The sequence below is a fragment of the Ambystoma mexicanum genome, chromosome 1p (genome assembly GCF_040938575.1).
Source record: "Ambystoma mexicanum isolate Mex_15411 chromosome 1p, UKY_AmexF1_1, whole genome shotgun sequence".
Taxonomy (NCBI): Eukaryota; Metazoa; Chordata; class Amphibia; order Caudata; family Ambystomatidae; genus Ambystoma; species Ambystoma mexicanum.
The window spans coordinates 529440572-529453302 of NC_090921.1; the positions used below are offsets into that span (position 1 = coordinate 529440572).

At 44.3% G+C, this 12731-nt stretch overlaps 1 protein-coding gene across 1 annotated transcript in view; it reads left to right on the top strand.

The window, feature by feature from the left end:
- CACTIN (cactin, spliceosome C complex subunit) overlaps positions 1 to 12731 on the top strand; it is a 158230-nt gene that overhangs the window by 31961 nt on the left and 113538 nt on the right. Inside the window, exons 2-3 of the mRNA XM_069649434.1 lie at positions 2216 to 2708; positions 10845 to 10940. Of these exons, the coding sequence (XP_069505535.1) occupies positions 2216 to 2708; positions 10845 to 10940 (589 nt within the window). The remainder of the gene's footprint in view (positions 1 to 2215; positions 2709 to 10844; positions 10941 to 12731) is intronic.

A 12731-nucleotide genomic window follows, 5' to 3' on the forward strand; every position in this document is an offset into this window, starting at 1 on the left:
TGGGGGATGCTGTGTGGAAGATTGAGCATGAAGGGGATGGCAAAGCCATCTGACCATAATACCTCAATTTATATTTTGCAAAGAAACATTTCTGCAGGAAATTGGAACAGGCAAGATAGTGTTGCGTGAGGTTGAGGAAGAGGGTAGTGCGATGCTGTTAAGTATTGGTTATTGTCTGGGTGGGAAAAACCTGGGTTGAAGTTGTCAAAGTAGATGTTGGAGTGTTGGCTGTCCATAGTGAAGTTGGACCATTTAGAGTGGTACTTGGGATTGTTTGATGCACATAAAGTGGATGACTGGGGTGCGAATGTTAAGGGGAGCAGCTAAGCGAGATGGCTTCAAAGGATGTGTATGCTGGATGGGTGAGGCTGTTGAGTGAGTCTGTATACAATGGCAATGCTACTGCCGTTTTGGTGTGGGGTGTCTCTGTGGTGAAGTATTGTGGAGGGTACCATTTCCAGGATTACGAGAGTATGGTGTTGTGGGTGTGCTGGTGCATAGTGGCTGTTTATACAAATGCATGTGAACAGTTGTCCCAGTGAAGGTGTGCACTGGAGAGTAATCTGTATTTGGCAGGGATGTCTGTGTTGTGTACGTGTCACGTTTGTGGCCCTCAGGCAGATTTTGCTTCCCATTTTTTGAAAGTAAAATCACTTTTAAGGGAATTCAGAAGAGATACTAACTTGTTGTTTTTCGAACAAATAAAACCTATTTGACCTACGAAACAGACATCTTTTTTGATAGGAATTGTTTGCACCTGTTAGTTCTTGCAAATTCGTAAAGGATCAATTTGTACCTTAACGCTCCTCTACAGATCAGACCGTAATATTATTAGATGTCCATCCTACAACACTGCTCTACTGCTATTACTAATCCAAACATACCAGTGGGTGGAAGCAGGAGACCACATATTCTATTTACTACATTTTGTTTGGAGTATTTTTACTGCCTGTTATTTTAGATTGGCATTATTTGCCTGCTTTTAGGGAGTAAAAGGGGCTGGTACACTGCGTGTCTGTAAGTAGATGGTAGTCGCTCTTTAGCAATTATGCTCATTATGGAGATAAGAGGTTCCAAAAATGGGAAGGAATAGACATAAAAGGATTCCGTAGTTCAGGTTTTGATGGCAAAGGTATAGAATGCGTATTCGTCCCACCCTTCGAAATGTTGCATGACCATCAGTTTCCTGTAGTTTTGAGCATTAACTTTAGTTCTATTTCTTCCTTCAAATCTTTTTTATATCGAGAAGAATCCACAGTGAGTCTGATGTAATGTGTTCATGTTTTATCTCATTTGGTGGACGTATCTTCTAAGTGACATCTGAATTAAAAGAGAAAAGGTAATGGGTAACATAGCCAGTGATAAATTGGGGCAAATGGTGTGTTAGTGAGAATGTGTTTGCAGGTAATACATGGATCAAAATAGTGCATTTTATGCACTACAAATGTAGTAATGTCAAAATGAAGACACAACTTTCGCATAATCCTAAAACTTTGCATGGTAGAAACAAAGTAAGTGAATGGGTATCTTCTCTTTAATATGTATGAAACCTACCCTACCCTTTACCCAAATGACCAACAAAAGTGTAATATCACATGAGTATTTGTATGGTGCTTTTCAAAGGCAGCTCCGGATGCAGGCTCTGCTTACCAGGTTCTTCTGATGTGGGAAAAGGAGCCAAATGTCCCCCATTTTAGTTTTAATCCCTGGAATTCCATGCTGGCCGTTCAGGATTAGAATTAAATATTGAATGCAAAGGAGCCAAAACCAGCTACTGGATATACTGCATCATCCTGTGAGCTAGAGCTACCTCTGGGAAACCAGGAGATAGCATGTAGTGCACTGTGTATGTAATTCCAAGTAAGGTGGAAACTGTAGCTTTTTATTAATTGCATATATCCCATTATGATAAGTGTGTTCTACAGGCTTTCAAATGCACCTTTAAAAAAATTCCCAATTGCGCACAATTAATGTAAGATGGGTGTATTTGTATCGCACCTCATATCCAGGGCAGTCACAAGTAACTACTGGTAGTAGTTGGTATCCAGCTAGCCATGCTCTACTATAGTAAATAGCTCTTAATAAGCACCCAGATAATGCATCTTTGCCCTGGAATGTATACTGTTTGCTCATTTTCACATTGGGCAGATGCCTGAAACAGTATGCTGTTTTACATTGTGCATCAGATGTTACATTGTAATGCTTTGTCTTTTAGATCCGATTCTGAGGAAGAGCAGAAAAAACGAAAGGGTCAAAGCATCAGAAGCACAAATGCCAGTGTTCGAAGCGAGCAAAATTGGCGATCTCCATCAAGGGGCACTTCTTCTGGTTCAGACTCTGGAGTGCCTTGCAAGGACACCAATAGGGTTCCAGGTAGCCCCCATAGGAGCAGACGGAGGACCCATTGCTCTGTGTCCTCTGTCAGTTCGCTCTCACCCGCCCGCTCTCAGAGTCCAAAGGAGGATCTGGAGATCCAGCTGACACTGCAAGAGCGCCTCCGTCTAAAGGAGGATAAGAAACATCAGCAAGAGATGCTGAAGGCTATGGAGACTCCAGAGGAGAAGAGGGCCAGGCGTCTCGCTAAGAAAGAGGCCAAGGAAAGAAAGAAGAGAGAGAAGATGGGATGGGGAGAGGAGTACATGGGGTATACGAACACAGATAACCCCTTTGGGGATAACAACCTACTGGGATCCTTTATTTGGAATAAGGTAAGGGGTGCATCGACCACAATGCTCTGTTAAAGATATATGAAAATGTACCTGTTTTTAATGCAGCTAAACTCTGAATTTTATTATCCACATATTAGTTGTTTGGTCACTGATAGCGTTGCGTGATTTGGAGAGGTCATGCCCTTGTTTTTACACTTTTTTGCTGTGGAAGTGTGTGACTTGTCATGTGACTCCTAACAAATAATGTGCTAGTCGAGTTAGAAGACTTGGGCGGTATGTCAAATACTTTGCAGGCATGGAATGTGAACAATCCCTTCATACTGAAATGGGTAAGTCCAGGTTGTAGTTGAGTGACCATGAACTGACTGGACATAGCAAAGGTCCTGATTGTGTGCGACGTGTGAGAAATGCATGGTATCAAGAGATGACACAGACAACAGATGTAAACTTAAATGTGAGAATCTTTAAGTATCTGGATGGTGTAACGCCTAACTTGCCCTACAGCTATGGTGGGAATTTCCCTACCTAAAGAAAACTAAGGGAAGTCTGTGTCTGTAAGTCCAAATTAAAGGTCCATCTGTCTCCAAACCTATGCTTGCCCTCACATCTATGGTGTGGGTTCTTCTTAGCCAACAAAATAATGTTCAAAAGTAACGTCTCAGCATAAGTTCTTTCACGGATTCAATATAGTTCCTGCTTGTCTTAACAATATTCTGTGAAGTCTTGGGGTTCCCTTCCCCAAGTTCAATCTAGAACAGTTCACACAAAAGGGAGGTCTTGAGGTTATCTTCCCAAAGACAGTGTTTCTCAGTTGTCATGGTTCCCTTCCCCCTAAGATTAAGACGATTTCCACAAAATCTTGGTATTCCCTTTCCCAAGTTAGGTGATTGCTCAGGGTTCCCTTCCACACATTCAAGATAGTGAACTTGTACTTATTCTCAATCTTTCAATGTTCAACAAATCAAGGCAATTCCAGGCAGGTGTCCAGCATGGGGGTCTGGCATGGATTCATATGCTCATGAATATTCCCTGTCGTCAGGCTGGGAATCCTCGGTAAAAGAAAAATCTGTTTCAGTTTCGTTTCTGAACTCTTTTCTCCTATAAACCAATCGCTGAGCTCTGGGTCATACTGCCCCCAGCCAATGACTGTCCTCTACCTACGCCCCTCCTCTGGCAGCCATCTTCAGATGTTTACCGCACGTTCAAGTGTTGGGAGACCTCGTGCTTTGCTCTTGGAGATTTTGGCTTCCATTTTCAGGTGGCTCCCCGGCTGCATGACCCATTGTCACTGGTTGAAAAACCGACCGTTGCGTGGCCGTCCTAGAGCCCATTCTACTGGAGTGATCGCTGCCACGACGGCATTCCTGTCTGGTGTGCCCCTGCTGGACATCTGCAGGGCTGCTACGTGGTGGTTGACACACACCTTCACAAAATTCTACTGCGTCAACAGGGATTCCAGGGTGGAGTCCAGAGTCGGCCAGGTTAATTTGAAGGTGAGCCTGGTGAGGAGGTAAGAGATTGCCTCTGTTGAGCCTTGCCACCTCCCGTGTTTGTGCGTGTGCACTGCTATGCATTCTTTATTCATGAGCATGTGAATCCATGCCAGACCCCATGCTGGAGAAGGAAAAAGTTACTTACCTGTAACTGTTGATCCCCAGCATGGGTCTGGCTTGGATTTGCATGCAAACCCTCCCTCCTGCCCCTCTGCGGCTCTTCTCTTGGTCCTACTGCCACTTTACGTGCTACCAAATCTGAAGATGGCTGCCAGAGGGGCATAGGTAGAGGGCAGTCATTGGCTGGGGGCAGTATGACCGGAAAGTGATTTTTCTTTTACCAAGGATTCCCAGTCTGATGACGGGGAGTATTCATGAGCATGTGAACCCAAGCCAGGTCCATGCTGGAGAACAGTTACACGTAAGTAACTTGTTCCATCAATGTTATACACTCCTCCTGGTTTCTTAACAGTTCGATCGGATTGCTATCCCTTGTTTCTCTTCAGAAACCTCTTTGGCTTTCATAAATAGGGTTTCCTCAGTCTAGGCTCACTTTTCAGACCACATGGTCCGCCCACTACAGGTCACGCAACCAGGAGCCTTAGGGTCTTGCCCAAGCTTTCTATTCTCTTCAAGTTTCAAAACACAGTTTGTGGAAGTCGTCTTCACTATAGTTTCCCAACAAGCAGGTGGGTGCGTCCCAGCCCCTCTTGTCTAATCCCGTATTTGCAAAACAAAGTTTCTCTGTTTCATAACATTCACAAAACAAGTTATTTTCTTAACATCAATGTCTTTTGGGTCACCAGGTTTGTTTACTTGTCGTCATTTATGATTCCCTGTTCTAGGCACAGTTACCAGATCCCATGGTCCGCCCATCACAGCTCTATCCAATGTGAAAATTCTCAGGGAATTGGAAGCACCCATACACCCCCCCCCCCCCAATCTACTTGTGTCGCCAAAATCTAAAAGGCACTATTAGACAAAATAGCTCTGCTCCAAACCAAAATAGAGGCCAACAGACTCCTCCTAACCACTAAAGGTACAAACCACTCCAACCGCATCCTAAAAACTCTGATCTCTTTGAATTTGCCCCGGTCACCATCACTCAGGTTGAAGCAATAATTGCCAGCCTCAAACCATCAAAATGTCAAGAGGACATCTGTCCTGCATCCTTCATCAAAGAAGGAGCCACTTTGTCCCTTTCATTGCCACTCTCATTAACAAATCCTTTGCATCATGCTCTGTACCCAAGAATCTCAGACACCTGAGTCAAACCGCTGAGTAAAAAATCCTCACTGAGAGATCAACACTCTTTCCTTGCATTCCGTTTCAAAGTCAAAGCATGGCTCTTCTCCTCAATCACTCTCAAATAACTTTTCCTCAACCTGTAAATACCTGTATATCGTGTAAATCCTATCTAGTACCATCACTGTTCCTACTATTTAATTTTGTAAATGACTTTATCACTGCATCTAATTCTTGTTTGTAACCAGCACCACCAAACATACCTGTACATTTCTGTATTTTATGTAACTGTACATGTATGTAACCTCTACACAAGACAAAGCGCCTAGCTACCCCAGGGTTCAGCGCGCTATATAAGCAAATAAAACACACAAACGGGTCACGCAACCAGGAGCTTCTCCTTGACTTGACTTGCAATGTCTGTGATCTTTACAGTGGGGAACTCACTGGTCTAGGCGCAGTTGTCAGACCACACGGTCCCCCTGTGCCCCCCCCCCCAAATTACAGGTCGCCCTTTTGAACTCTTCAGACTCTTCTGCTTCAGGCTTCTGACTTCTGACTCCTCGCACTTAGATTTCCTCTGGGTATTGTAACCCCCTTGTGTATCAGTTTTTGGCTTTTCTGTAAACGTACAGTTCTTTCTCACATTGAGCAAATGCTTCAGTAGGTAAATGGACCAATGTTCAATATGCTCTTGTTCTGCTCACAATGCGGCTTGCACACAGTCTGACATTCGGTATGTCCGTTTCACTTTAAATGTTTGTTGGGTATTCCAAAATGTCTTTGTTTTATTCAAACAGTATTTTCCCCTCAGTTCGGGATTTAATATAGCGTGGGTTCACTCAAACCATAACTTCCATTCAGTTTGTGATTCAATATAGTTCACGTGTAACTAGTTTTGTGGACCGTTACTTGCCTGCGGGGCTCTGAGAGCACTCCGGTTTTCCTGTGTCCTTCTGACACTCGCCGGCTCTCCGCGTCTCCACGGCAGTGGTCCCTGCTGCTTCCGCTCACCTTCTCTGTAGCCGGGAGGCAGACCACTTTTACTTCGCTTCCTCGCCGGGTACTTCTCAGCACACACCGACGTTCTGCATGAATGCTGCTTGCACTGTTGCTGTTCCGCAGCACAGCAGCTCCAACTGCCTGCCTTCTGCTTCGAGGGCTCCCAGTCCTGCACCCACCACGCGACTCTTTCGCTCCGGGTCCTGCAGGTCTTTGGTGATCATTGCCAGCACTCGGACTTGTTGGTCTCGTTCCACCATGGCGGTTCTCTCCCTCTTGCTGGCTCGGGTCTCCTACCTTTATACACCTGACCCCTATTACGGGGCCCTCAGGTGTGAGTTGGTGGCTGGTATTGCCTGACCATAATAACCCAATTACTGCGACATGCCTGACCTTCAGTAGTGGATGTCTGGATACTTCTCCTCTTCGTCCCAGTACTAGAGGTGGTGTTTATCATAGGAAGTGTGAATTACTCCTAGTACCCTCTTCGTCTCAGTACTAGGCAGGGGTGAATGGGGAAATATGGGTTGGGATTGGTAAAAACCCATAAAAGGCTGAGGGATGGTAGTGTAAGTTAGTATTAGGAAAGGGGCGGATACCATGTCTCGCCATCCGGTACTCTCTCCTCATGGCTAGATTTGCTATTTGCTATTTGCACGTAGCGTTTCATTTTATGCTACTGTCCGCTTGTCTACTATAATATGTCAAACTCCTAAGGTTCAGTAAATCGTGTTCTAGGTTGCCTACTTAAGAGTATGATGGTATACCTTCGAAGGTCCTAACAGAATATCATTTTGCCCTACCGACCTTTTTATATTGTTTTGGACACTTTTTTTTTCAAATAAATTTTTTGTTCCCCTGAATTCAGGTGTTTGTGATTTGTTAATTTGGGTTAACGTTTTGGAAAATATAGGCTGTTCTGATGTAAAGTTAACTTGTATTGTTTTCGTCACTTGTATTGCGCCCTTTCCGCTTTATATGGCCTTAATGTGCTTTGTGGTTGGAAAGCCCTCGGGGACCGAAGTACATGCATGGGAGATTCTAAGAGTTAACTTTATGATGCGTGTGCATTCTGCCAGGTTGGGACTTAGGAAGGCTGGCTAGGCTTCAGTAAGAAGCCCGGAGGTCAGGGACATGTGCGGGTGCTGTTGGTGGTGCCGGAGACTCGATGTGTGCCCAGCTAGACTGACTTTTTTTGTAGGTTATCGCTGTAAACTAACGGCAGAGGTGTTGAGGCACATCTGGGCTTTTAGTGAGGACGGCTACGCGAGCTGCTAGACTGGATTTGCATAGCCATAGCTGCATTCTATAGTGCATGCATGGATGGATGGGTGGCCGTGCCTGCGGCCTTTGTCCACAGATGTGGTGCAAGTTATGCATACCTTAAAAAAACTCAGATGGAGTTGATCTTCGATGTTGCTTTCCTAGGTTCAACGCGATTGGCTGTTCTCGCCAGCTGAGGACTCTGTAGATTGAGAGCCCGAGCAGTGGAGGGGGGGGCCCGGAGGGACGGGGAGTGATGTATGGAGGCCGAGTTTATCATGGTGTGCCGCTGCAATCTCTGCCGGCATCCGTGGAGGTTTTGGGGGGGGGTGGGCCACTGCTTCTGTGCGCGTTTCACAGCCTAGATTGTGAGAAGATTTCAAGATGAGGAAGGAAAAAGCCTGGTTTTTTAGGGCCTTTCTGAATTCCCAGTGATTGCCGATGTGGCGAGGCAGAGTTCCAGATGATCGGAGCTTGGAGGGAGACAGGATCCGCCCAGTCTGGTGCAGTTGTAAGGGGGTGGGGGGAAACACCTAGCAGAGATTCTGTGTCGAATCTGAGTGTCCTGGAGGGGTGGTAGCCAAGTGAGTTTGTCTTGGAGGAATTCCGGGCTGGTGTTGTGGATGGCACAGTGAGTGGTGCTCCTTGCTTTAAAGGTAGCTAGTTGACCCCATAGGAAGCCAGTGGAGGACTCTTAGTGTAGGGCCTATGTGTTCTCTGGTAGGGAGGCCAATGAACAGGTAGGCCACAGCGTTTTGGATTCTTTGCAGTTTCCTGCCTAAAGGAAACAAATGGAAATCATCCTGCAACCTTATGTAGACTTGGATTGGGGAATGGAAACTTGCTTTATAACACTTATATAGATATTGGTTATTGTTAACGTTGTACCTCCATTCCAATTAAATACTGCATCTTTAGTCATTATCTTGACCCCCCCCCCTTACCTCAAAGGTTTTTCTTCACCTCAATATAAATGAAATTATCCTATTTCAAGAAATGCTCTGCCCAAGTGGGATTAGCCATTCAAGACGTGTTTTTTGAATGTTAGTTTATTTCCTGAAGGTGAGATGGTTGGTAGTCCATGCTTGGAGGTCTGCTGAAAAAAGTTTCTAAATAATATATTCTACTGATTCCTCAGAGCTCTGTAAAGATGTTTGTTTATAGTGTTTCGAAAAACGTGCTTTACTTTCTGCAGTTAAAAAGTGCAAGCAGAAACCTGTCTTAACCCCCTCCCCCTTTTTTTTTGTTTTGTTCTGCATTCGCCTGAAATTGGAAGTCCTTTGCTGCACAAATGCTACTGCTCACGTGGTGACGTAACACTATATGACCAAAGGCCTACCTCCTTATTGGAACATGTCCTAACTATATACTTCACTCAGCTACAATGGGAGAGCAAAGACTGAGCTAGAGGCATTTAATCATTAAATAGATCTTTATAGAATGCACGAATAAATATGCACATTTTAGTTGCTCCATAACTCGGACTTCTACAGCACCATACTCTTCTCCTCACTGGACATTTCCTCTTAACACCAGTGTGCATCTCCCCCTTGATTTTTTTCATGATGCCTATTGTCACCAGTTGCACGTGGATGTGCCTCTCGCTAGTCTCCTCCTACCCCCAATCTCACCACGGGAATCCCCAGTAGCCTCTACCACACCTCTGTTGAGTGGAGTGTATTGCAACAGACAAGGAAAGGAGTTGACTGGTTGCACCTATACATTCTTGGGTTGCATAACTTTTTTTCTAGCAAGAAAGCTCAGTGGTCCGAACGCATGCTGTAGGCTATGTGACTGAAAAGACCTGTTTCTAATGGGTTGGGTACCAAGAGTACAGGTCTTTGTTACATGTGGAAAGCCCAGTGAGCTAGCTCAGTGTGGTAAGAACCTGCTGCAGACCTGTGTGAACCTGCAGCACGCCGTTCGTTACCAGTGAAAGCTCAATTGGGTGTGCACTCGCAGTAGAGATCTTTATGCAAACTACAAGACACATTTTCCAACACAATTAGCAACGCTCAGTGGGTTGATTTACCTAGTGGTGAGATCTGTATTCAACCTTCAGGGCATACATTTCTAGTATGATTTAAGAACGTTCTGTGGGTAGAGAATCTTGCCTGCTTTTCACTAGTTCTTCTCTCGTAAGGCCCACCCAACCCTAAATCTTTCTAAATGTCGCTAAAACAAGTGCCATTTAGTTGAGCAAGAAAACAATGGCTAGTTCGATTTCAAGGCCCACCCCCCTCTATAGCCTGATCAAATGCGGCATTTAATGGGTTGCGTAAAGCTATATTGCTATTGTGAGCGCCAAAAAGAGGAGCTGTTGATATTAAACAACGTCTGCCTCCTCCAGCCTCTTTTCTCTGTGACTGCTGTGAAGCATTTTGCTTACACAAGTGACGAATCAGATTAATGACATGTAATGATTGCAAGCCAGCAACATCTAAACATTAAACTACTGTAAGAAGAGAGCTGTCAGTGTAATTTTCACACAGCCATGTCTTTGTTAATATGGTCTGATCTCACCATTTGTGCCACAATGTAGACTCTTTTAAACCTAGAACAAAAGAGAAAAGGAAAACCACACTATCGGACAGCACAATCGTATGCTCTTATTCATTAGAATTCATCAATAATTGTTTTGTGCTCAAAATGGTCACAAAAAATAAGAAGAAATAAAAATGTCTTGGGTTAATCAAAAATGTAATGGTACAAATATAATTAATAAAGAGTGAAATTGAATGCATAAAAAGATAATCCGAACAAAAGGAAGGTTTATAATTTCCAAAGAAAAAACTTTTTTTCTTTTAAACCAGCATGTTTCCTTAGCTGTGAGGAGGCACTAGAATTGTTTTTGTTTTTCTTCATAAAGAAAAATTTTGTTTACAGAAGACCTCTCCCCTTAATATCGCCCTCTCCCCGTAATATCTGCTGGAAGTTGCAGCTAAAGGTGATAGCTTCTTGATCGAGTTAAACAGCTCTCCTCTCCTTCGTTGCCGCGGTGAGCTCACTTTGCCTCGACAACCTTTACTTTTCATGAGCAAAAGGGGAGGTGCACAATTTTGGGTGAACGTTGTAATTTTAGATCCTTCGTAAGGATTCTCCTGTACAGGGAAAGGATCTACTCTGAAGTGTTCCTTTTTAATTTCATTGTGTTGTGCTGCTGTTTTTTCAGGCTCTGGAAAAAAAGGGGATTGGCCATCTTGGGGAGAAGGACTTGAAAGACAGGAACAAACAAATCCAGGACGACAACCGCTTGGAATTGCAGAAGGTATGATTGTGGTAAATTCTTTTCCTGGTCAGTATTTATTATGTTGTGTAACAATGATCAGATGTAGCATCTTGTATATACATTCATGCTTTTAGCCATCATTATTTAAAACAATGCACTGCACCACCTGCTGCAACCCCTCAAGTGTTCCCACGTGTTTTCCAACCTTGCGTTCAACTCCTATTTACTTGACATGAGTGCAGTAGCACCTGTGTGACTGTATCCTTCTGTGTTGTCAAACATGTTTACACATAATATAGACATCTCCTGGTGTGGCTAATTGACTTTAAGTATGTATATGGCCGTCTTCTGTCAGTATTAGGTGCTTGCAGTTTTATTTGTATTTTAGTTTGGTGTACATTTGGCAAATGGCTAACCAAATCCATTGGCAACAATTAAGTTTATAATGACCATAACTGAGTGAAAGTTAATTTGCCAGAGTAGTTTGTTGTTTTTTAAAAAACACTTTGAAATTGTTATTGTATTTGGTTATTTATATAGTGCTCTTTTCCCATTTGTATGGCCTAAAAGCGATTTGTGATTGGAACGCACTCGGTGACCACGGTCAATGTCATGGAAGGTTCTAAGAGTTTAGATTAAGAGATGCTTGTGTGCATTTTCTCCGGGTAGGATTTAGGTGGCTGAATAGGCTCCACTAAGCAGCCCAAAGGTCGGGTATGTGGGTGTAACGCTGTTTTTGGTTTTAGATAAGAGTGCTATTGATGATGATTCGATGTGTGCCCAGTTATACCGAATTTCTTTTGTTGGTAGTCGCTGTATGCTAGTGGCAGAGGTGTCAGGGGTTTCAGTGTGGATTGTATAGTGCTGCATTCCATGGTGCATGGATGTATGGCGGTGCCAGCAGCCTGTGTCCACTTATGTGGTGTAAGGTATATGTACCGTATGCTTCAATGTAGTTCGGCTGCAGCGTCTTTTATTTTATTTTTTTTGTCCAATGTGCGCATGGTCTGTGTTCGTGGTCTCTGTGGATCGAAGTCTGAGCAGCGATGGCGAGTGAGTTTATTGCGTTGTGCCACAGCTAATGCTGCTGGCTTCCCTGTGCATTTATCGGGTAGGAGTGTTATTGTGCATGGGGGCGATAGTCTGTCGAGGTGATCCGCTGCGAATGCTGCCGGCATCTCTACTGTAATTGGTGTATAGGAATGTTAGGTTCAACAATGTCGTTTAGAGAGGTGCAGCAGTTCAAGAGGATGTTGGGGGGGAGGGGAAGCCAGGTTTTTAGGGCCTTTCTGAATTCAAGGTGATTTTCAGTATTGCGAATGTGTAGGGGTGGGGAGTTCCAGATAATCAGCGCTTGGACGGAAAAACGAGGATCTGCCCAGCATGGAGGCGTTTTGAAGTAGGACTACTAGGCGATATGATGTGCGTGATCTGAGACTCCTTTTGGGCTGGTAGCGCAGGATTTTGTCCTGAAGGAATTCCGGACCGGTTTTGTGGATGGCATAGTGGGTGATGCACATGGCTTTAAAGGTAGTGCATCGACCAATCGGGAGTCAATGAAGAACCTTTAGTGTAAGGCTGATATGTTCTCTGGGAGGTAGGTGAATGAGCAGGCGCGCAGCTGCGTTTTGGATTCTTTGGAGTTTCCTTAGTTGAAACGCTGTAGCGCTTAGCTAGAGGCAGTTTGCGTAGTCCAGGCGGGACAGGATGATGGAGTTGATGGCCGTGAAGCGGTGTGGCTAGGTTAGGTAAGGGAAAATACGCTGGAGAATCCGTAGCTGGAAGAAGCCAGTTTTAGATACGGACGTGGTGTGTTGGGTGAGGGATAAG